The sequence below is a fragment of the Cervus canadensis genome, chromosome 3, assembly GCF_019320065.1.
Source record: "Cervus canadensis isolate Bull #8, Minnesota chromosome 3, ASM1932006v1, whole genome shotgun sequence".
Lineage (NCBI taxonomy): Eukaryota > Metazoa > Chordata > Mammalia > Artiodactyla > Cervidae > Cervus > Cervus canadensis.
This window is the reverse complement of record NC_057388.1, coordinates 97,818,112-97,843,943: the sequence shown is the minus strand read 5'-3', so window position 1 is coordinate 97,843,943 and position 25,832 is coordinate 97,818,112. Positions and strand designations below refer to the sequence as shown.

Below are 25,832 nucleotides of genomic sequence, written 5' to 3'. Positions count from 1 at the left end.
GCCTGGTGTGCTGCAGTCTACAGGGTTTCAAAGAGTCGGACATGACTGAGTGACTGAATAACAACAAAGAGAACACACATGAACCACAATACCCAGTTTGCAAGAACTTGCAACACTCACCCCCCTCCCAAAATATACATTAAGCACAATGGAATGGTTGTCTTTTGGGGACAGGAAGGGACCAGAGAGAAAGGTGTGGGAATAAAAGGTAATCAAACATGCAAAGCATGAGGCTGTGTCCCCAGTTCTCCATAGCGCCACAGAATAAACACACTCCCACCCACACAACCTCCAAAGGGAGGTGATTAATAATCACTGGCGGTAACACTGATAATTTACAATGGTGAAGTAAACTCTTCTTATCAATGCCTGTTTTTCATGTGGAATTCTTTAGAAGTAAAATGCTGCTGCTTATTAGATCAGCATTTCCTTTCAGTGCCTGTTCTCCATATTCTAGTCCCAAGAGACATTCCAGAAAGGGGAAAAAGAAAAAAAAAGTTCTGTGGTCAAATAAACACTGCATACTAAATTTCCCACTTGGAGATGTTCCAAGCACATTATTACGTGAACAGTTCTGAGAGACCTGTGTTCCAAGGATTAACCCAGTGTTTCCAGCCTTTGACCAAGGGGAACTCCCCACTTTAGTTCCATGTAACTATTATTTTTGTCAATGGAAATGGTCCAGAAGCTGCCCTATGGGAAATGCCACTGGAGGATAAGAGGCGGGAGATTCCAGATTCCAAGTGTAGCCTGGGGCTCCCCAACCCACTACTCTGTCCCAGCGTGGCCAGGCAATTTCTTCCAGTGCTCTGTTCCCAAGCCACCTTGGACCCAAAGTCTCAGTCATAGTTACAACTGATGGTGGCGAGGATGGTGCTGTCTTCCTCTCAGCTATGCTCCATCTCCTCATTACATAGGGAATGATCGTTTTCTCTCTCGAATTCAAAGCCAACATCAGTGATTAATGTTGCCTAGCCCTTATTCCTTGTAACTAACTAGTAGTTCAACTCTGCTGTCCTTTATGAAAGTCTATCTCTCTCTTCCTCATGTTTCTGATGATCCAAATCACTGTTATCACTCACCTGGGTTGTTAGAATGGTTGTCTGCTTGTCTTTTACAAATTCCATCCTCTCTCTTCATCCCTGGTGGCTCAGATGATAAAGAATCTGCCTGCAAGGCAGGAGACCCAGGTTTGATCCCTGGGTTGGAAATACCCCCTGGAGGAGGGCATGGCAACCCACTCCAGTATTTGTACCTGGAGAATTCCATGGACAGAGGAGTCTGGCGGACCACAGTCCATGGGGTCGCAAAGGGTTAGACATGACTGAGTGACTCACACACACACACCCTTCATTCCTCACCTTGCCCTTCTCCATTCTGTGCATCTGTACGATAACCTACTTCAAATAACCCGCTTCCTTAGCACCATTCCTTAGATCCATCTCCCCTCCTGCCACTGCAGAGAGGCTGTCCTCTCCAGTGTCCGAACCATCACCACACCTTTGGCCTCTATAGTCTCCCTTTCAACATCTCAGATAAAACCTCTAAACTTCCTCCCAAGCCTATGTGCCTGAGCCCATAGGCCACCTGCCAGCTCTCCCTTACCTGGGTAGCTACAGAGCTAGCTAATCTCTCAATGAAAGCACACGCTGTGCCCTGGGGAGGACCCAGGGGAGTTCAGTGAGTCTCCTCCAGCAAACGGCCACAAAGCTGGAACATAGGCCTCAAAAAATAGCTAAAAGACTGTGAAAGAAGCACAGAGGGAGAGAACTCAGAGGTTACAAATGACAGGGACCTGATCTTGACAAATTGCTGCAGGTAGGAAGCCTGGAGATGGAAAGTGCCGGGGAGAGAAGAGTAGGCCTTGTGAACGAGAAAGAGTTCCAGATAGAGAAGGTTACGTTTAAATGAGACCCAAAGGCCACAGTGACCTGCTGGGAAAGAGGAAACTTGGAGGGGGCTAAAAGCAGAATTGAAAAGCAAACATATAAATTGTAAAAGGCTTGGCAGAGAGGAGTGAGATAAGGCAAAAAGGGGCTCTGGGTAAGGACTACTGGGAATTTATTAAAACAAACTGAATTTATGGTGCAGTACAAGCATCTGTTGATAACGGGGCGAGTCTGGTAAAGAATGTGCTCACTGGCTTGTAGTCAACAGGAAGCTGGGGCAAGATGACAAGGGCCGGGCATTCCGATCAGAACTGTGTCATTCAGGCTGACCAGCAAGGTTCCGGAGCACAGGGAGGGGTTTACATTTCTTCTGGAGGTCACTTGTGAGGTTTGAAGGCAAGAAGTGACAGCCACTCAGTCACGGTCAAAAGGAAAAATACAGCATTGCAACTCCAAATGCAACTGCTACATTAAACAGTACGGCAAGTTCTGCAAAAAATTAAACATAGGGCTTCTCTGGAGGCTCAGTGGTCAAGAATCCACCTGCCAATGCAAGAGACATGAGTTCCATCCTTGATTCAGGAATATCCCACATGCCACGGACCAACTAAGCCCGTGAACCACAACTACCAAGCCTGTGCTCTAGAGCCTGGAGAATCTAGATTACTGAGCCCACGTGCTGCAGATACTGAAGCCCACATACCCTAGAGCCTGTGCTTTGCAACAAGAGGAGATACAGCAATGAGAAACCCATGCGTCACAACTAGAGAGTAGCACCCGCAACTAGAGAAAAAAGCCCTCATAGGAACAGAGACTCAGCACAGCCAAAAATAAAGTAATTAATTAATAAAAAATATTAAGCCTAGAATTAACATAGGATCTCAGCAATTCCACTTCTGGATATAGATCTAAAAAAAAAAAAAATGGAAAGGAGGTATTGAAGAGAGATTTGTACACTGGTGTTCATAGCAGCATTGTTCACAATAGCTCAAAGTTGGAAGCCACCCCAGTGTCCATCGACAGATGAACGGATAAATAAAATGTAGTAAATACAAAAAATAGATTGTTATTCAACCCTAGAAGGGAAGGAAATTCTGATACATGCTCCATGGATGAGCCCTGAGGACATCATGCCAAGTGAAATAAGCCAATCACAAAAGGACAAAGACTATGATTCCACTTATATCAGGTACCTAGACTAGTCAAATTCATAGAGACAGTAAGTAGAATGGTGGCTTCTCAGGGCTAGGGGAAGGGAGAATGAAGAGTTATTGTTTAATGGGTAGAGAGTTTCCATCTTTCAAGATGAAAAAGAGTTCTGGAGAAGAATAGTAGTCACGGTTGCACAATGTGAATGTCCTTCATGCCACTGAACTCTGCACTTAAAAATGGCTAGGATGGGGTCATCTCTGGTGGTCCAGTGGTTAAGAATCTGCCTGCCAATGCAGGGGACCAGAGTTCGATCTTTGATCCAGGAAGATCCCACATGCCACGGGGCAACTATTGACCCTATGCTCTAGAGCCTGTGTGCCACAACTATTGGACCCATGTGCCTAGAGCCTGTGCAGGAGAACCCAACCTCTAGCAGAGAAGTCTAAGGTTTGGGGGCATCAGTTAAGAATCTTTGGGCTGGAGTCTTTTGCAAAGATCCAGGGGCCATGTCACTCGTAAGATACAACCTGTGGTCCAGCAGTGAGATAGAGGAGAGAGCTTGAGGAGTTACAGACAACTTTCAAAGACAAATGGAAGGTTCATTCAAGAACTGCCTCTCTGGTGGGTCCTATGACCCAGGTACTGCATTCAGAGCAGAGAACATGGAGCGGGACAAACTAGGGAAGTCTTGGAGTCGCTTCTCCCGGAGGTCCTGTTGTGAAGGGCCGTGGTCTTGATTAATACCAGGACGCCCATTTCCCCTGTAGCCTGAGGAGCATCAAGAGGTGTTGGTGGATGTTGTACCACAACAGACCACACTTCCCACGTCCACCTACCATGTGGTGACAGGCCATCCACCAGCTGTGTGTTCAGAGCAAAGATTAGTGAGTTCTTCTCTAAGCGGAGGCAAAAATAGAATCATCTGCTCACAGCGCCTCCTTAGTGGTTAATGTGGGGAATGTGGTAAATATGTCAGAGAGTCAGGCCTTTTAAAACAGGCCAATAAACTGAGAGCCTCACCCAGAGTGGAAAAGTTGATATAGTGGGCTGCAGAATTCTTGCATCTTGGGGGTGAGATGGGGGAGAAGTTGTTAGGAACATAGTCTTGAGATGTGAAAAATAATCAAGGGACTTATTTGAGTAGTTAAGTTTCTATGATCTGCCCCAGGCCTGCAGGCATCATAAAACTCGGCAGTGCCTTGCTGGGAATTACTTTGTGTCCACAGCTGCAGAAATGTTACACAGAAGACTGACCAGGAAGAATGGGAATGTATAGTAAACAACCCAAACTCTGAAAGATTTAAGGGTCCTGAGGAAGAAAGGAGAACATGTTCCATTTTAAAGATAAACTTTGATTACTCAATCTTCAGTAGAATTTCAAATGTGTGCAGTATCTGACTTTTTTTGTTTGACAACTTACACTGTGGATCTAGAGTTAATTTAGTTTTTGCATTGCCTTTTGCCCTCCGTGAGGAACACACTTTAAAACTGTTTGTTTTTTTTTTTTAAATCATTCAAGGGTTCTGAGAACTTATTTGAGAGAAGTTTTTCTGCTTACAAAATAGTGATCAAAGAGGAACTTGAAGCTCCATGGGAACTAGGAATTAGCTGCTTCTTTGAATTTAGCCACCTGATGCAGAGAACTGACTCATGGGAAAAGACCCTGATGCTGGGAAAGATTGAAGGCAGGAGGAGAAGGGGACAACAGGTGACGAGATAGTTGGATGACATCACCAACTCTATGGACATGAGTTTGAGTAAGCTCTGGTAGTTGGTGATGGACAGGGAAGACTGGCGTGCTGCAGTCCATGGGGTTGCAAAGAGTCAGACATGACCAAGTGAATGAACTTGAATTTAGCAAAGATGTTTTTTAAATTATGAAATCGAAGATGGTTTGTCATTCTTCTCTTTGAATAGAATACGGAAGCTATTTGCATTCTCAGTTAATTAGGGTTAACAGCCATGAGAACGGGGTAAGTGTGTGCCATTTGGGGAATTATCTGTGCAAAAGAGTCGTTGACAGAAGATACATGCCTCATGCCATGTGTTCTCTGGACCTGCTTCCAGATGGGAGAATGTTTTGGCAAATGCCACAGTGATTCATGACTATGTTACATAACTCTATTTTGCATTTGGGGTTGAACAACTTGGATTTGTTGCAGGTACAATACAATTAAATATGGGATTTATTATTCAAAAATATTAGCTGGAAACAGCTCTTATGTGATTTTCATTTGAAGATGTTCCATTGTTTGGGAACGCATCTTTGCAGGGCGATCATTTGTGGGGGATAAAGAAGTTACTGATGCCGTGTTTGATTGTCACCGATGGAGCAAAAGCCCCCTTCCACCTTGGACCTGGTGTATTGGTGGATTTTGGGAAACACATCAAACTGAAGGTCCATGGCTGACTTCCCAGAGGGATGTTCATCTCCCACCCGCAGTCCGGCTGCCCCCAGAGATGAAGTGATGGCCAGCCTCCTCGGCCTCACTCTGTCCCAGCCAGGATGGTGGACCTTTTGTTCCCAGCTGGTCACAGGGGTTGAGTCTGGTTGCTGAGTCCCAAGCCTCACATCGTGCTCTCAGTCTCAGGACTGAGAATCTGCACAAGATTTATTCCCTGGGCCCCTCCCCGTGAGGCCCTGCTTGGGCTGCTGCCAGACTCTCTTCTCAGGGCCAAGAACATCCCCCTTTTTTCTATTTTGTTTTTAGTCACTCAGTCGTGTCCAAATCTTTTGCGACCCCATAGACTGTAGCCGGCCAGGCTCCTCTGTCCATGAGATTCTCCAGGCAAGAATACTGGAGAGGGTTGCCATTTCCTCCTCCAGGGGATCTTCCCAACCTAGGGATCAAACCTGCATCTCCTGCATTGGTAGGTGGTTTCTTTACACTGAAGCACCTGGGAAGCCCCAAACACCCCCGAGTTAGGCCCTAATGGCCACTAATGGGCTTTTTTGATTTCTACTTTACTGGACTCCTGGCTACTGACCAGCCAGCACCTTCTCAGTGGGCAGTTTTCTCCTGGACTGTCCAGTGATTCCTAGAATGGAGCTGTCAGCTTCTTCCCCTTTAAAGGTTCTGCTTTGCTCATCGGCGGGAACCCACTCTCTCAGCGCACACAGCCTGGTTGGGTGTCCATGCCCAGACACCCCAGGGGATGAGCAGAAATCTTATGGAGAGATGTTTTACATTGTCAACTAATTGTATATAGACAAATTACATATATTTTGGTAAGCTTTTTAGCTTGAAATATTCGGGGTTAATTCTGAGAATTAATTTTAATTAATTAACTTCAGATTTTAAAGAAGGAAAAGCTATTGGGCAGCCAGAGCTCTGCTCAGGCCCTCATTGTTCAGGAGCCCCATCCCTGGAGAAATAGTGTCTCATCTTTGATTCTACTTCAGCTGACAAAATCTCTTTGGTCAGAGATTTCTCAGAATCTTAAACCACACCGGGGCAAGATAAAACCAGCGTCTAATAAAATGTTTCTAATGTAGACGGTTGGAACTGAGTCATCCGGTTTACAGTCACCTAGTTTTGAACTGGAAAGGACTGCAGTTATCATCTGGCCCTTTGCTCTTCAAATTGCTTATCTTGACTCACCAGTGACGATGAAACCAATTTCGTGGGTCGTGATCAGATTGCATTTGTTTTGTTTTTTCATGGAATAGAGTAGAATAGAAGAGGAGAATAGACTGGATCAAAGCAGATCTTGCATAGTAAAAGATATTTAGTAAAACTTTGATTTCAGGTATATGTGTGTACTGGATCATAATGTAAAATATATTATTTACTGAGGCTCATAATTAAACAAAGGGTCAAAGTCCCTGATCTTGTCCCAACCCCCTCATTTTGTGCCTGAGAAAACTGAGACTCCGAGAGGGGAAGCTACTGACCCAAATCCTTGAAGCCAACAGGTAGTAATAGAAAGAGAGTTGGAGGTGAAATGTGAACCTCAGTTTTCCATTGTAAGTTGGCATGCTCTATTTGATGTTTCTCTAGCCGAACAAGAGGAATTTAGATAGGCTGTTGATGTTTAGAAGTGTGGGTCACAAAGACTTGGACATCAGTAGTCACTAAAATGCACAGCAACTGTCACCTATAGGTTGTCATAGAATGAAGATGGGGGGAGGGCAAGAAAGCGGTGTGAAATAAGGGGTGAAAGAGGAGGTCAGAGGTCCAGGAGAGTGGGTAAATTTCAGAAGGGTCTTTGGATGACTTTTAGGAAGAGGGAAAGTCTTAAACTGCACGGAAGAAGAAAGTTCGGTAGTAATTCACCATTTGGGATCACAAGAGGCCATGAGAGGGACAGCCAGGGATGAAGAGTCTATTAAAGTTTCATTTGATAAAAATGGGGCTGTAATAGAAATCTCTCTCTTCTTGGTCTAAATCGTCCATTTGTCTGAGAACAGTTGTTCTTTCGATAATCCTCCCGATTGGGCTAGGCATTTAGATCTATGTGTGTGCGTGGGTGCTCAGTTGCTTGGTCAATGCGACCCCATGGACGGTAGCCCACCAGGCTCCTCTGTCCATGGGATTGTCCTGGCAAGAATACTGGAGTGGGCTACAATTTCCTCCTCCAGGGGATCTTCCCAATCCAGGGATCAAACCTGCATCTCCTGCATTGGTAGGCGGATTCTTTACCACTGAGCCACCTGGGAAGCTCCTTTGGATTGGTGGTAACTGTCAAATATGTTCTTTCTGACAGCTTTCTTCCTGTTCTCAATGACCTCCTGAAAAGAACAGCCAATCTTATCAGGGTATTTGCTTTTATGAAATCATGTGGCCCCCTAAACTACAGTATCACTTTAATAAATACTCACTTAAACATGTATTCTAAAAGGCAGAGTATCAGGATTGATCTATGTTGACCAGTGAGTATTGATAGCTAACTCATTGAATGATTCTCAATAATTGTGGCATAGAGACCATCAGATCTCCTATTAATTTTGGTTTCAGACTCAAATTACTTGAAGCTAGTAATTCTAAGCTTTGCTTTCAACATTTTCATAAAAGCCTCAACTTTTACCAAGCTTGGGGACCCGAATATTGCCCCCAGGCTGGCCTTCTGGGCAAATGTGAAGATAATTTAGGATTTCTGTACTTAATTCCATAGTTTCAAGGGTACTGTGTTTTCATTTACATCAATTCCTCTTAAGACAGAGTCACATTTTTAGGTCACTTAGTAAGTGAATCTCATTCTGAGGTGTGTGCTCCATATTGGCAGCAGAAACTTTATTTAAGTTGGACTCCTGTACATTGTCTGTGAGGCTCTTTTGCATCTGCGGCTCCATTCCTGCCTAAGATTTCTGCCATTCTTCCACATCTATGATTTTATTGCGCTCAGTCCAGTTTAAAAATGAGAACAATCTGCCTATATCTGTTGCCCAGTGTGGGTCTGAATATTTGTATTTTCTTGAACAAATTGGCAATAGTTTCCACTCTAACTCATCCTCTCCCTTGTTTTCAAGTCCAGCATATTGAGCTGTCTCGGTGTCCTCTAAACAAAGACTGGTCCCGTGGCAGAGGAATGCACCAGGTTGAGTCCCTTTCGTTCCCAAGATTTTGGGTCCTCTGGAAGTAGGCCAGCAAACCTCCCACATGATGATGACAGGGCCAGCTGACTGCCTTGAAGTAAACCATCTCTATGCAGCTCTTCAACTTCATCTAAATAGTACATAACCATGATGGTGACAAGCACTTACAGAGAAGTGTTCACACCTTAGTCACTTCCAGAGAACACGCTCCCCTCATGGATGGCGTGATGGAAGCTGAGCTTAAAAAAATATCTGAACAACCCTATTGTTTTCTTAGCTGATACCACATCCCGTATATATCCCAAAGTTCTCAGCTTCCTCACTCCCTGTTGACCAGGTGCTATGAGTTCATGAGTGCCACTAGTTAAATAAAATATGGTGCTAAGAACGTCCAGGTTGGAGGCATATGAGACACCTCTACCTCCCCTGGGCCTGAACTTTGGGTCTAAGTGCCAGGTCCTTTATGTCCAAACTAAGGTTTTCTTTATTTGCTAGATTGATTTGTTTTAAGTGCAAAGACCCAAGGTTCCCTGGGAGATAGACTGTTTTAGATTCTGATACTTACAAAGATGTTCTTAGAACACTCTAGTGCTACTGGGTACAAGAAGGCACTGTCTGTACCAAAGGCGGGTATTCAGTATGGCACTGGCATGAGACTGGGCAGAAAGATGGAGCAGGGAAGTCAGAAATACATATAGGAACCAAGAGATGATTTTTAAAAATGACATTTTAAATCAGTTGGGAAAGGATGCATTTCCAGAAGGAACACCACCCTACTTCCACCCTTACCCTCAAATGAATTTCTGATGGATCAAATATCTAAGTTTTTTAATAAAACAAAGAAACACTAGGGGAAAAAATGGAAGTTAAAAAATATATATCCTTAGTGAAGAAAGCCTTACTGAGCAAGATACAAAATGTAGATACTATTAAAGTAGATTAAATTCAACAATACAAAAAGATTTTCTGATCGGAACTATATATATATACTTTTTTATATTAATAAAAAATAATAGCAGAGCTATCGCTTACAAGAGAGGTGATATGGGGAAAGGGGCCTTTGAACAGGAGCCTTCAGGAGTTGCACATGAACTGAAATTAGATCACTGTGTAAGTAGAAGTAATTACTAGTATTGGCACAATAAATCCTTGTCACCCACTGGATTACAAAATTTGTCACAAATTGAAGGGGACATAATCTGTATCCTGTTTATGCATGCTCAGTCACCTCTGTTGTACCCAACTCTTTGGGACACCATGGACCATAGCCCGTCAGGCTCCTCTGTCCATGGGATTTTCCCAGAGAGAATACTAGAGTGGGCTGCCATGTGCAATCACAAACATATTATGTTGATACTATTCTTTCAGGGTTTGGGGAGGAATATAGATCCAACTTGGGGTTCAATCTCAGACTAAAGGAGATAACCAGTAGTCTTTAATCAAAGCTTATCTAAAACAACAAAGCCTTTCTTTCTCCATATTTTGTTGCCAAGGGTACATTAGTCCCCCTTTATCTGCAATTTTGCTTTACCTGGTTTCAGTTACCTGTGGTCAACTGTAGTCCAAAAGTATTAAGTAGAAAATTCTGGAAATAAGCAACTCATAAGTGTTAGATTGTTAAGTGTTAGAATGTTCTGTGTGATAAAATCTCCTACCATTAAGTTCCATCCCACCCAGGATGTGAATCATCTCTTTGTCCAGCACATCCTGCCCTCCCGTTGGTCGCTTAGTAGCCAAATCAGTTTTCAGATCATTTGACTGTCCTGGTCCCCAATGCTTGTGTTCAAGTAGCCCTTATTTTACTTAATAACAGTCCCAAAACACAAGAACAGTGTTCTTGTATTGCGATTCGGATACACTGAAGAGAAGCAATAAAGTACTTCCTTTAAGTGAAAATGTGGAAGTTCTCCACTTATTAAGGAGAGAAAAAAACTCATGTTCAGCAGCTGCTAAGATCTACAGTAAGAGGAAATCATTTATATGTGAAAGTGTGGAGAAGGAAAAAGAAATTTCTGCTAGTTTTTCAGTTGCACCTCAAACTATAAAAGTTATGGCCACAGTGCATGATAAATGCTTAGTTAAGATGGAAAAGGCACTAAATTTGTATAGTAAGGTATTCTAAGAAAGAGAGGGAAAGAGACCACAATCACATAACTTTTATTAAATATATTGTTATAGTGGGCTTCCCCGGTGGCTCAGTTGGTAAAGAATCTGCCTGTAATGCGGGAGACCCAGTTTTGATCCCTGGGTCAGGAAGATCCCCTGGAGAAGGGAATAGCTACCCACTCCAGTGTCCTTGCCTGGGAGATCCCATGGACAGAGAAGCCTGTGGACTACAGTCCATAGGATCTCAAAGAGTCAGATACAACTGAGCAACTAACACTTTCATAATTGTTCTGAAAAGTGAAAATGAAAGTCGCTCAGTCGTGTCCGACTCTGCAATCCCATGGACTATACAGTCCATGAAATTCTCCAGGCCAGAATACTGGAGTGATAGCCTTTTCCTTCTCCAGGGGATCTTCCCAACCCAGGGATCGAACCCAGGTTTCCCACATTGCAGGTGGATTCTTTACCAACTGAGCCACAAGGGAAGACCAAGAATACTGGAGTGGGTAAACCTATCCCTTCTCCAGGGGGTCTTCCCGATCCAGGAATTGAACCTGCATTGCAGGCGGATTCTTTACCAACTGAGCTATCAGGGAAGCCCATAATTGTTCTAGTTAATTATTATCATTGTTGATTCTTTTATTATTGTTGCTGTGCCTAATTTATAAATTAAATTTTATCTTTGGTACATATGTATAGGAAAAACACGGTATATACAGCGTTCAGTGGTTTTAGGCATCCACTGGGGGTCTTGGAACGTACTCCTAGAGGCTACTGTGTGTGCATGTGTGTTTAAGTCGATGCAGTCATGTTATGTTGTGCATAACAGTTGTATAGGTGTGTGTGCCAGCCTTCCTGTTTTACGTTCAAGTTCAGAGAAACCAGAGACAATGTGCATAGATTTATTTGCACAGGATCTTGCAAAGCAAGTTGCAAAACTAGACACTTGATGAAGTCATTTTATTCTCAGTGATGGTGGTGATTGTAACAAACATTGGTGCTCTCAACCCCTTTTGGCAGAAGGCTTCTCCAGCAATTAACTTTCCTCATAACAGGAAAGGGAAAAGGGTAAGAGGCAGGTTTCCAGTTTGGGGACCCAAACTCTGACTGAGTTGCTATGATGACTACAGATAATAAGCATAAATACTCATCATGTTTGGTGTTCAGGTACAGAGTAAAGAGATCCTGTCTGCCCACACTTTCAACATATATGCTCTGTCATGCATCACCGTGTGGCATCAACAGCATGGGGATTCCCTCATCAAATGATGAATCAATCTATTATTTCAATGTTAACGGGACCAATCTGGGATCTATAATATTTCCTAATGACAGAAGGAATCCAAAAGTTAAGACAATTCAAACCAAATTATTTCCCAAAAGAAGGACGTCTTTTTTTGAACTTGGTCCATTCTTGCCATTCCCAATCAGTGAAACCATTTTGTTCAAATTTTTTTTTTCTTTTTTTTTTCTTTTTTTTCCATTTTGTTCAAATTTAAAACGTAACAAATTAAGTTTTAGGGCTAGAAAGGCCCTTAAATACAGACTAGTTTAACCCTTTCAACTGAAAGGGTGAACATACTGAGTCTCACCCAGTTTACAGAACTCAAACAGGCTTTCCCGGTGGCTCAGTTGGTAAAGAATCTACCTGCAATGCAGGAGACCCTGGTTCGATGCCTGTGTTGGAAAGATCCCCTGGAGAAGGGACAGGCTACTCACTCCAGTATTCTTGGGCTTCCCTGGTGGCTCAGTTGGTAAAGAATCCACTTGCAATATGGGAGACCTAGGTTCAATCCCTGAATTGAGAAGATCCCCTGGAGGAGGACATGGAAACCACTCTAATATCCTTGCCTGGAGAATCCCCATGGACAGAGGAGCCTGGGGGGGTCAGGGCTACAGTCCTTGGGGTCACAAATAGTCAGACACGACTGAGCGACTTTCACTTTTCACAGAGCTCAAACAGGACTTTACCCCACCACTACAGTGCCTCTCAATTTGGCAGTGGACACATTTAAAAAGAAGTCAGCATTTTAAGGCTCATCAATTTTTCTAAAGCAGAGAAAGTTGATAGCTTTGTATGAAGAAATTATGCCATCACCTTTCATTTTTTTTCCTTTTTACCAAAGATCATACTGCAATTTCTCTCCCTGCAACCTCATTTGAGAGCGTTCTCTATGATTCAAGTTTTCTTGAAATGAAAAGGGTAAATTGTGTTAAAGTTGGGGGAGTGGGAAGTTGATTGGCCATCCTGTCGTCAAGGAAATCAATCTGTCTCTATCTCTGTCTCATGCACACATACACACACCACCATCACCACCACCACACAATCCACCAGTTAGTACAGTGCCATTTAAACTCTTCATCTGAGGTTTTAAAATTGTTTTAAAATACTCAAGAGCTCTACTCTGAAATCTGTACAGAACTACTTCAAGGGAGTGATTCCTAGAATCAGACTTAGAGAGGCCTTTTTCTAATTCTGGGGAAACCACTGTCCTCGTGAGTCAGTGCTATGTCTCGGAAATGTACCGACAGTCTCCAAGGTCAATGCCAATCCACAGCAGAATGAGACTGTTGGAAAGATAAGTTCCTCAGTACCTATTATACTCAGTGCAAGAAGCTATGCACTTAAAAAAAAATGGAGCAAGGGGTGGGAGGGGACCAAGCTAAAAGGGATCAGAGAGTGAGATGGAATTGCCTGTTATTAAAAGTATGCACCATCTCCCCACTCTTCTTTTAGAGGAACACATCTCCCTGCTCCACCAGTGTTGGGCTTGGCCAAGTAACTTGCTTTGGCCTTACTGCACACAGAATGTGCTTTCTCCTAGACTTTTGGTTTCTGCATATAACTTGGTTTGGCTGGTAGGATGTTGGCAGAAACTTAATTATGTTCTCGCACCATTGGGCTTGCTCTCCCAATACTTTTCCTTCCCAAGACGAGCCTGCCCTGGCCCTCCTGCCTTTCCAAGGATAATGAAGAAAGGGTGGGGTACAGCTGCCCCCGCTGAACCTGCAGAAGCCCCAGGAAGCCCAGCTGAGCTTCCCAGACAGGCGAGCTCAGATCAGCCAACTAGAGCCAACCCTTAGGCACACAATCAATAATAACTTGTTCCTTAATTCACTGCATTTTAGAGTAGTTTCTTATCCAGAAATGACAAACTAATCCAAGACCATCGAGTAGAATATCTTCATGTACCACATTTTCAGGGCTACATAGCAAACTAAATGAGAAGAACTTGGTCAAAACCGTGGGTCTCCTGGCATTTCCACAAAGAGTACATGTCAATCCCTCTTGAAAATCATCACTGAGAGAACAAGCATCACATGCCCCATGGATAGAAGGGCTCACAGACCAAGTGGACCCCATTAGGATATACAATAGGAACACCACAGAACCTTGCTGCCCCTAGAAAAGTTATCAGAGACCTGAAAGTCTGGAAAAAAGCTACCCCAAATCATCCAGCAACTGAGGAGAAGCTGTGCAAGAACAGACTAAAATGATTAGGACTCCGGCCTAGAAGGACATAGGCTGAGAATCAGTATGATTCAAGTCTATTAAATATTGAAGAGGGTAAATGGTCTGACCATGGGTTTATTTGTCAGGTGCCAGAATTTTTTTTTTTTTAAGGAGCATACTCTGAAGCATAAAAAGGGAAACTATAGGGGCTATAGGAGATGGGGGTGACAGAGGGTGAGATGGTTGGATGGTATCACTGGCTCAATGAAGCAAGCTCTGGGAGACAGTGAAGGACAGGGAAGCTTGGTGTGCTGCAGTTCATGGGGTCTCAGAGTCAGACACGACTTAGTGAATGAACAGCAACAAATGTATATATAGTTATGACTGATTTGCAATGATGTACAGCACAAACCAACACAACACTGTAAAGTGATTACCTTCCTATTAAAATAAATAAATGAAAGAAAAAATCTACACAGGATACTGGTATGCAATTTCTTAAGCTTGGTGATAGGAATATGTTCATTTTATTAATATTCTTTAAATTCTACATGTTACATGCTCTTTGGCCTATATATCTCACAATTAAAAGAAAACATGAAGAATTTTTTTTTAAAAAAAAGGGGAAATACAGGAAAAAGAAAGGGAAGGCCTATATTACTTTGCATGGCTGAGAATTAGGGTGACCACGCAACCCAGTCTACTGAGGTCAGTCTTAGTTTCCACTGCTGTCCTGCAGTAAGTACGAGTAACACCCCCTGTTACTTTGAAATGTGTACAGTGTTGGATAACAGATGATATGGCCATATGGCTGATGCATATTGTACCCATGGAGTTGAATAAAATGGGCCCAAATAAGGTTTATAAGGGGCTTCCCTGGTAGCTCAGTGGTAAAGAATCCGTCTGCTAATGCAGGAGATGTGAGTTTGACCCCTGGATGAGGAAGATTCCCTGGAGAAGGAAATGCCAACCCCCTCCAGTATTCTTGCCTGGAAAATCCCATGGACAGAGGAGCCTGGTGGGCTACAGTCCATGGGGTCACAAAGGAGTTGGACACGACTGAGTGACTAAACAACAACAACAACAGTTTAGATAAGATTGTGGGGAAAGACTTGCCATGGGTTGTCAAGGCAAATTAGACTGAGATGTGGAGGGCCACTTCCCCCCTTGGAACACACCTTTGGTACAGTGATCAGAGATGGTCAAGGCACCCAGCGCCTGACCCAGCTGGTTGGGCTTTAAAGACTGGGAAATGGTGTTCTTTAGGCTAGCACCATGTACCCTGGGCCACCCTGGGATCTTCTCTAGGAGCCCCTTCTGTATAGCTGAGCATACTCTTTGTGGATCCTCAAAAGTGATAAACACAGGCAGCATGCCCATTCTCATCATTCCTTCCATGTCACTTCAACACACACAAATCAAAATACATGGGAGAAGAATGGAGTTTTCTTCTTACCCACTCAGAGGTCCATATTGCTTCCTGAGCTCCATGTGGCTTTCCCAGAAACCCTGCAGAAAATAGCACTATAGTAAAAATCAAATGAAACAGAATTTCAAATATTCAAACTTCTTCAAGAAAAAAGTCTGCAATCATGAGAACACAATTACATCAACCATAAAAAAATCATTGAAGTGGTATTGTTTTCAGAACTGTTTCAGTTCTCAGTACTCCAGTACTTTGGAGTATTAGAATAAACTAGTGGCTTGAAAAAATAACATTGCCAAGAGACAGTCGCTGTCAACTCTGTTTTAATGGACAGATGAGATCATCTATACTTATACTATTTGTGTATAATTGCTGCTAAAATATTTGAAAACTGTTTGCTTTCTCAACTATACTAACATTCCCCTCTGCAATTTGGTTTATATTATTATTATTTTTGGCAGAGCCTCTTTTCACAGCCACTATAGGCATAAATGTCTGCTGAGTGCACCCAAATTATCACAAACTCTGAATTATGATCCAAGTTAAATTTTAACTAAAATCAACATATTCAAGGCATAAGAACCTTAGAGCTTTATATATGAGACACATTTTGGGGTGGGAAAGGAGGGTTCCAGGAGATATACACGGCATGGAGCAGGGTCAGAAAATGCTTGACGCACCGTGTTGTTGAGATGGGGTCTGTGTGTGGATATACACAGGGGGATAGTAAGGGTAAAGGGTTGAAAACGGCTGGATCCATTGTGTTATAGGAAAGAAATAAACATGAAACCATGCTTCAACTGGGATGGAAGTGGAAGAGAGAAGACCCCTAAACTTGTGTTGTTGGAATGGAGTGGACAAGTAGACACATAAAGGGTGGATGAGAGTAGAGAGTTGGGAAAGTAGAAGAGGTGGATGTTCTTAATGAAAATCCATCCCAGGCTCTTTCAGTCTAGCTCCACCATCTAGTTGCTCTTCAGTTGCTCAGTCTTATCTGACTCTGCAATCCTATGGACTGCACCAGGCCAAGCTTCCCTGTCCTTCGCTATCTCCCAGAGTTTGCTCAAACTCTTGTCCACTGAGTCAGTGACGCCATCCAAACATCTCATCCTCTGTGGCCCCCTTCTCCTCCTGCCCTCAATCTTTCCCAGCATCAGGGTCTTTTCCAAAGAGTTGGCTCTTTGCATCAGGTGGCCAAAGTATTGGAGCTTCAGCATCAGTCCTTCCAATGAAAATTGAGGGTTGATTTCCTTTAGGATTGACTGGTTTGATCTCCTTGCTGTCCAAGGGACCCTCAAGAGTTTTCTCTACCACCCCAGTTTGAAAGCATCAATTCTTCAGCACTTAGTCTTCTTTATGGTCCAACTCTCCCATCCCTACATGACTACTGGGAAAACCATAGCTCCACCTCCATCTAAGCTTGCCATATATTAATACCAAGGAAAGCTCATATGACTGTAAAAACAGTCAATGAAATGACTATATTCTAGCAAGAACTTGGCAGGGTTTGCCCACACGAGAATGAGCAGCTAAAAAGGAGCACACGTGGAAATTAGCCAAAGGCAGGCACATTGTTCTCGGCACATCGACAGGGATATGGTTTAACTCAACATGTTGATACTGAATTAATTCAGTCAAGTCTGAATGCAACTGATCATTTCCCCCATAGAAATTTGTGAAATGGATTTGCTTTAATTTCCTATCTGGTTTGTTGTTGTGTTTTGACACTTAGAAATATCTTCACACTTGCTTCACGAAGCTGATGGGGAGCCTTACTGTGATGCTGTTTGTGGGCTGAAAGTTGTGGCCTGGCCACCCCTGAGCTAGAGAGGAGAGAAGGAGGTGTTAAAAAATAACAGTGGGAAGAGAGAAACAACAATAAACAGTGGGAAGGGGTGTTGGACCAAGAAAGGGACAGAAAGGAAGAGAAGAGAAACTGATGAGAAAGGAAAGGGACAGAAATAGCGTTATGTTATTTTCTATCTGACGCCAAGGGCCAGTCTTTCCGGCGGCAGGGGTGGGGAAAGTCTAAAGAGATTTTAGAGGGGTGTTATCAGGATTGGCCCCAATTTAGTCCTTCCTGCCTTTGTTTGGCTTAGTGGCTTCACATGTAGGATCTGTAGGCTCCTAATGTTGGGTCTGGGGGCAGCACCCTCCACAGGAGTTGGCAGAATAAATCATCTGGCTTCTGAGAAAACCCAACAAAAATAACCTGTGAAGATAAAGTCCCAGGACTTTATCTCCAAATGCCCAGAGGGCATTCGAGTCACTCTGACAAATCAAAGTCACCTCCCTAAACCAGCTGACCTCCTGACCTTTTATTTTCCTGGACTCCTGGCCGTTATCACTGTTGTCTGGCTCCAAACTTAAAGACGAGTTGACTCATTCTGCCTTGACTTCTTCTCACCTAATTCGCCATGAGAGTTACTAATTTTGTCCCCAAAGTTCTTCTCTTTTGCTCTCATCTCCACCCTGGCCAAGCCCTCACCGCTTCACAGTGAGGCCTCAACAACAGTTGGATTCTACAGACCTGATCTAAATCTTGCAGAGAAGTCTTCCCCTGCGGTGTCCCCCTCCTACTCACCAGTAGGACACGCACAGCTTTTCACTTGCCTTTCTGAACTGTCAGTGATCTAAGTAAGTGTTAGTTGCTCAGTCGTGTCCAACTCTTTGCGACCCCATGGACTGTAGCCCACCAGGCTCCTCTGTCCATGGCATTCTCCAGGCAAGAGCACTGGAGTGGGTTGCCGTGCCCTTCTCCAGGGATCTTCCCAACCCAGGGATCGAACCCATATCTTTCACATCTGCATTGGCAGGTGGGTTCTTCACCTCTAGCGCCACCTGGGAAGCCTGCTCTTCTCTCTTTCTCACAGCAGTGTTCCCTGGTGCTCCCCAATCTCTGCTTTTTAGTCCAGGCTGCTCCCCAAGCGGTGCCCTGTTTCTTATATGGTGCCATCACACACATCATTGCTCCCACCTGGTGTGGGTCTCCTTGTCTTTGTGTCTATCGCTCCTGAAGACCCCCTCCTCCAGGAAGTCCTCCAGGATGACTCTAGCCCTGACGGATCTCCCCCTCCTCTGAAGGACAAACCACAACTGCCATGTCTACCACACTAACGCTAGGGCATGGGCAACTTTTACTTTCTTCCACATTCCAAGGCCTGGCACACTTAGACACTCATTAAATGGGTTTTTGCGTGAATGACAGGATACCAGGACTCTATATGTGTTGATGAGTGATCAGTGATGGATCATTCTCATCACATAAGCACTGATGCAATTCACACACAGACCTCCCTGAGTGTGGGTGACCTGAGTGGAAGCAATGCTTTGTGGGTAAAGCTGCTCTGGGCTCAGAGCATCTTATCTCAGAAGACAGTGGAAGGCAACCCTTACCTGGCGAAAAAACGCTAAGTTTCCAATAAAAGGAGAAGGCTTGGGATGTCTGATGCCCAGCTTCTCTAGTCTTGAAAATGCTGATGTGGAGTACCTGAGGGGAAAAGCACATTTTAAAAACTGAGACACAGGTTTACATTCACACTTTTGGCCCTATCAGATATCAGAATTGTTGAGCTCTCCAGATGTAAGGGTAGGAGAAGTTTCCAAGTGACAACATCTTAGGACTGACGAGGTGGAGGCCTAGAGGTGTGTGAGTGGCATGAACTCAGTAAATTCCTCCTGATTAACAGGCTAGAGATTAAAACATCCTCAGATGTCTTAGCTGAAAGTCCCCTTAGAGATGATGTAGCCCAGACACCCCTTCCCCACCTATAATTTCTGTCAATAAATAGTATTTAAAACTGCACTTTGGGAATTCCCTGGCAGTTCAGTGGTTACAACTCTGCACTTTTACTGCCAAGGGTCTGGGTTCGATCCTGGTCAGAGAACTAATATTCCACAAGCTGCACAGCATAGCCCCACCCCACCCCCAAAAAGCTGCACCTCTGCCCATTTCAGCTCCTCAACCTTTAAATCTACCATCAACAATTCTCTCGCAAGGTGAGGTGAAAAAAGTAACAATGGCAAAAATCAGTTCCCTGCACAAATCTGTGGTTTTTCTTTGTCAAATTGACCCCTGCACATAATTTATCCCTCATCACATTCCATGACCTAATAGGGAAAAATAAAAAACAGGGAAGGAAGGGGCACTCTATGGAACAAGACCTCATCACCAACCACTTGCAAACCCTTTATGTCTTTGTTTTCATGGCCTGAGACCATATGGGAAGCATATTTTCCTAGCCCCAAATCAGGAAACATGGCCCCACAGATTTCTGTGCCACCTTCCAGTAGAAAGCGACAGTTTGAGAAGTACAGTGTTGCTGTCAAAACATTGGAATTACTAGGATATTTCAACAGTTTATGGGAACAGAGGGATAACACAGTGAAAGTCAGAACTAGCTTAGAAAAACCTGGGCATATGGCTGTAATCCCTAATCAGCCAGCCAATTATGTCAAAAGTTCAGTTAGTTCAGAAAAATTAATGAATCAAACTGGGTGTTTAGCATCGTACAAAGATCAGCCAAATCTCAATTTCAGAGCAAGGGAAAACATAGAGAATATCCATTCAGTCAGACTTCACAGAGCACTGGAACTTAAAAAATCCTGCAGCTCCAAGCCTCACTTATCATTAGAAAGATGGAATGTTTGCTGTAGACTCTGACCTTCCTGTTCTTGCCTGCAGTCCAAGAAGGAGCACTTAAGCACATTGCAATGAATACTCAAATATTCAGGGAAAGGACAACAGGTTAACTGTTGATTTGTGTTACTTTGAGCAACGTTGCCTACCTTTAAAGTGGCCACAGGGAGAATCAAGCCAAGGTGAAAAGGGAAGGTGGGTTCTCCTCCCAGTTCTCCAAACCAAGGTTTCCACTGAGTGGCTGTACTATTGGGTTTGAATGGGTCCCCAGACATCACATTTAAGTTCACGTTCAAGGGTAATTACAAACCACACTCAAGAGCCTCGTGTGAATTACATGGACTTGTCATGCCAACATTCCTCTTCATTACTGCGTATGCCAAAGGTTGACAGCAGAGTGTGTAAAAGTATGTCAAGTAGACCGTGATGTTTTAAACAATCCCCTTCACACTTAAGACGAAAGACCAAAGGTGACTTACCAGTCTACTTAACACTTCCCTCAACGGCCTCAAATCTGGTTTCTGGTTCATTTTTTCATCAATTTTTATGAATTATTTTCTAAAACGTAATCTCTAATGGGTAGAAAGAAATATGTCAATCTTGGGCCACGTAATTACATCTTAATTTTGTAATTAGATGTCTTGATTGTCTAATTAAAGGACAAGAAGTCTGTGCCTAATTACACATGCTAATTATCATGCAAGCCCATGCCCTAATTATGTAACTCCACTTACAAAAATACCTCTTGTGTGTCTCTGCACAAAATTCAGACATTTCCAAACATATGGCATCAGCAGAGAATGTTCTGGACATAACCATAAACTTCACTTTGCAGCCCAGAGTCAAGTATAGAACTGAAGCGTCTTCAGCTAGGAATGGGCCAAATGTTGCCGTCAGTAACTAGAGACCTTGCACTAAAATCAATAGGGAGAGATCATTGCCTCCAGACTTCAGAGCAGAATTACAAAGTGCGCTCTGTTTGTCTTGCTCGAAGTTCCTTCTCTGCATCCATGTTTCATATTTCTCCCCTCCCAGACTCTCCTCTGTCTCTCTCAGTAGGTTCTTAACCCAGAATCCATGGACTCTAGGAATTAGGGGTTGAATTGTGTCACCCCTCCAAAAATCGGCTGGATTCCTGTTCTCAAAATACTACCTTATTTGGAGATAGGGTGGTTGCAAATGTAATTAGTTAAAGATGAGGGGCTTCTCAGGGGTGCTAGTGGTAAAGAATCCACCTGCCACTGCAGGCAATGAAAGAGATGCAGATTCAATCCCTGGCTTAGGAAGATCCCCTGGAGAAGGAAATGGCAATGCACTCCAGTATTCTTGCCTGGAGAACCCCACGGACAGAGGGGCCTGGGGGGCTACAGTCCATGGGGCTGCAGAGTTGGACGTGACTGAAGCAACTTAGGATTGAGGATGGTCATACTGAAGTAGAGTGGCTCTCTAAGCCATTATGGCTGGTGTCCTTACAGGAGGATGCCTCGTGAAGACATGGAGACACAGGGAGAATGCCATGTGATAATAAAGGCAGAAACCGGAGTTATATGCCTGCAAGCCAGGAAATACCAAAGATTGTCAGCAGATGACTAGAAGCTAGGAAAAAGAAGGATGGATTCTCCTCTACAGAGGGAACATAGCTCTGCAAAAAGCCTTCATTTCAGACTCCTGGCTTCCAGAATTCTGAGACAAACTCTGGTGTTTTAAGCCCAGTTTGTGTTGTTTTAATATGGCAGCCCTGGGAAACTGGTACACCAGGAATACCCATGGACGAGTTTAGAGAGTCAATGAAAAAAGATTTTAAAAAAAAATTACCTGTTACCTTAAAAATGATCATTTTGGAAGAAATTTCTTTTTTGTCTCAAATTATACCGTTAAGTCCTGAGCTATTAGAAAAGAACTGGAAGGGACTTCCTTGCGGTCCAGTGGTTAAGATTTTGTGTCTCCACTGCATGGGGCGTGTATTCAATCCTTAGTCTAGGAACTGAGATCCTGCATGCCACATGGTGAAGCCAAAAAAAAAAAAAAAACCAGTTCTGGTGGCCCAGGATGCTAGTAAGTCAGATAATATTCAGCCATCGTGTGGCCACCATGTTGCGATATTTAGAACAGCTTCTCTGATGGGAATTAATGCAAGTGTATTTCACAATTATGATCTTGAACATCCATCATTGTCTATATTAAGGATACTTAACTTGGAAAATGACAATGGAAAGTATATGAAGTAGCTTCAAATAGCATTCTTTGGTTTTATGCTTACAACCAAAGTGTCATTTATCCCCAAAGGATTCAAACCCTGCAGTAACAGTGATGCTCCTTCTACTGTCCATTCTCAAAAAAAAAAAACAAAAACCACAAAAAACAAAACAAAAACCACATGGAACCACATGGGATTGTTTTCAATAAGAAATTCCCCAATACTTTGTCTTCCGCAAGACAAAGCCCTTTCCTGATGCATTCAACAAGAGTGGTCAACCAATTGCTTAGCCAAAGAAGCCACTCGTAATAAACTGAGGGATATTTTGATAAATTGTGTATTAAATTGATGTATTATAGAGATGACTGAGCTGGTTGAATTGAAGTGAGAGTCATTCAGTCCTGTCTGATTCTTTGCGACCCCGTGGACTGTAGCCCGCCAGGCTCCTCTGTCCATGGGATTCTCCAAGAAAGAATACTGGAGTGGGTTGTCATTCGTTTCTCCAGGGGATCTTCCTGACTCAAGGATCAAACCTGGGTCTCCTGCACTGCAAGCAGATTCTTTACCATCTGAACTACCAGGGAAGCTGAGATCAGAGCCAAAGTAGAAAAGAGTCAATCGGTGGTCTGTTCTACAAGTTTCCCTCACTGTGTATCTTAAGCTGCAGCCATAGAGGACTTGGCTTTTCTCTTCTGTGCTTTTGGGAACCGCAGATCCTCAATCCATTCTTTATGTCTTCACGATCCCTATCAAAGAATTTCTACTTAGTGAGCTGCTTTTGGAAATTTCGGAGGCTATTGATATTTTTTGAAATAGTGGAAGATTCCTTTGGCAAATAGCAATTTTCCTTGGATAAAAATCATGGTGTGCCAGGAAGAGATGAAGCCCAAGGGTGCCAGGTAACCCACCTGTCCCACCTCTGGAGAAGAAAAGGCCTTTGTCATGGTTATGCTTTCCTTGTGACACACACAGCCATTGAAGGCTTAGCCAGCAATTCCATAAAAGGCTGTGTGGCCACATGGGAAACTTTATTAGATGAGGACTTACATTTTTGGCTCGTCAAAAGATTTTAAGACACAGGAGCAGAAGACGAGATTTGCCAGCTTTCCAGAAAATAAATCTTGAGATCCTTGACAGAAATTTGGGCAAAAGAGCTAGAAATATCAGGGAGAAAGCCTATTCCCGTCTTATTAAAATTGTAAATTTTTTCCGAGTATATTTTTATGTATTTGAGATCCTAGTCTCTGTAATTTTTTTCTATTTCTTTATTTTTCTACTTTTCCCATTCAACATAAGGAAGATATCTCCATGTTATAAATCCCTTATGAATATTATTTTTATGGTTATACATGCCTCTTGTGGACATATCAAAGTTTACTAAACTATTTTTATTGTTAAATATTTAGGATGTCTTCAGCTTTTTAGCTAATTTAAGTTAGGCCGCTACAACTCTATACATCAAGCTTTTCCAATACTTTACACATGAAGCTTTTCTGGATCTGAAATCCCTGAGTCACTGGTTTTAAACACTGGCATGCAATACCAGATTGTTTTCCAGAAAGTTTGCCCCAATTAGCTTCAGTGTCAGTGTACATCCATTTGAACAAACACTCTCATTAAATTTTTCCGAGTTTTGTAGACACATCCATGTATCAATATCTCGATGTCTGTACTTTTTTTGAGAGAAGACGTTTTTTGCCATTGCTTTTCCTCCAATTTCAAAAATATTTTCCAACTTTGAAATTCCCCTTTCTTTCCCCCTTATTCCCATTACAGTTTATCTAGGTGGCAGGCAGAGTCGTGCTGCACGGATTGGTTAAAAACTTATAGTTGGGAACCGAGCAGTCGTCAATAGGTGACTGCAAGCTGACGGCAAGCACGTATTTGGGCAGGGAGAGGAGGACACGCAGAGGAATTCTGAACAGCTTTTGTTTAGCAAATAACTAGCTGCAGCCTTGTTAGCTGACTTTAAATTGTTTTCTTCTTCCTTCCCCCATTCTTCCCCTACAACAACACTTAAAGGAACAGTAAGTATACAAATTGCTTCTTCAATCATGTCTCAAGACAGGAGTTCCTTGGAAATAGAATTTCTCTATGAGATCATCTCAGTTCCTCTTTTAGTGCCTCATTTCTTTTTTCACATCCTCATCTTCACATGTGGTGTCCTCTCTTGAGACCCGTTGCCTTAAGACCTTGCCCTCAGGACTGGAAACCGTCCAGTGTGCATTCGCTCATGTGTCAGTTAGCAGCAGTTAGAGAAGCTCATAAGTTATAAACTGCAAAGCAGAATGTTCATTAACTTATAAGAGTAGGTGTCCTTTTCCAGAAACAAGATGCTGACTTCCTTTTCAGCTACTTGAGAAGTCAAATCAATCATCAGAGGGTGATGTGTTAAGGCAGGTTCTACAATAAGAGGTGGCTCATCAAAAACATATGTCACTGGGACCCTGGGGAAAAATAATCCTGCCCCACAACTTAGTGCACTTCTATTATGGGTTGGCAAAGAGACCCACCCCTCTCTCCACTGGTTTATAGGGCTGCCTCCATCACGGGTGCATGGTAAGTTGCTGCAGTTGCGTCCAACTCTTCAGTCATGTCCAACTCTTTGCGACCAACCCTATGGATTATAGCCCACCAGGCTCCTCTATCCATGGAATTCTCCAGGCAAGAATACTGGAGTGGGTTGCCAAGCTCTCCACCAGGGGATCTTCCTGACTCAGGGATCGAACCCACGACTCTTATGTCTCCTGCCTTAGCTGGCAATTTCTTTGCTGCTAGTGCCAGCTGGGAAGCTCTGGCTCCATCCTACACCCTAGGAATATCGGAGCTCTGATCTATTCTGACTGTTTGTCTGACTTGTCCCAGTGCCTCCCTATTTTAACTATGATAACTCTGTAACACCTTATAATATCTTACTTTCTCCCATTAATTTTAGAATTGATTAGTCTAGTTTGATGAAAAATCCTCTTGGAATTTTTATTGGAATTGCATTAAATTTATAAATCAGTACCAATGTTATTACAACGCTGAGTCTTCTCATCTATGTATATATCTCTCCCTTGACTCATTCTCTGTCCTTTGTAACATTTTGCAGTTTTGTGCACAGAGAGTATCTTTTTGCTATTTACATATATTGGGTTATTTTTATTGCTCATGTGTAGGAACACCGTTTGTTTTTTACATCAGTCTTGTAATCAAGATCCTTCTAAAATTTCTTATTAGTTCTTCTGGTTTACATGTGGCTTCTCTTTGATTTCTTATGCTGACAGTTATATTTTATACAAACAGTATCACTTTGTTCTCTTTTTTCCCTAATCCCTTTATCTCACTTTTCGTTTTCTTATCACACTGGCTAAGACCGTTAGTACAATGTTTAAAAGATTGAGTAAGAGTGAACATCTTTTCCTTGTTCCTGACTCTATAGGAATATATC

General features: G+C 43.0%; 1 protein-coding gene across 2 annotated transcripts in view; it reads right to left on the bottom strand.

Annotated features, from left to right (window-relative positions):
- The window catches only part of TBXAS1 (thromboxane A synthase 1), a 159,833-nt gene that overhangs the window by 102,821 nt on the left and 31,180 nt on the right, over window positions 1-25,832 (bottom strand). For both annotated transcript variants that reach the window (XM_043463858.1, XM_043463859.1), the window contains 2 exons: window positions 18,960-19,053; window positions 15,594-15,646 (listed from right to left, as the gene is read on the bottom strand). In XM_043463858.1, coding sequence (XP_043319793.1) covers window positions 15,594-15,646; window positions 18,960-19,053 — 147 coding nt within the window. The remainder of the gene's footprint in view (window positions 1-15,593; window positions 15,647-18,959; window positions 19,054-25,832) is intronic.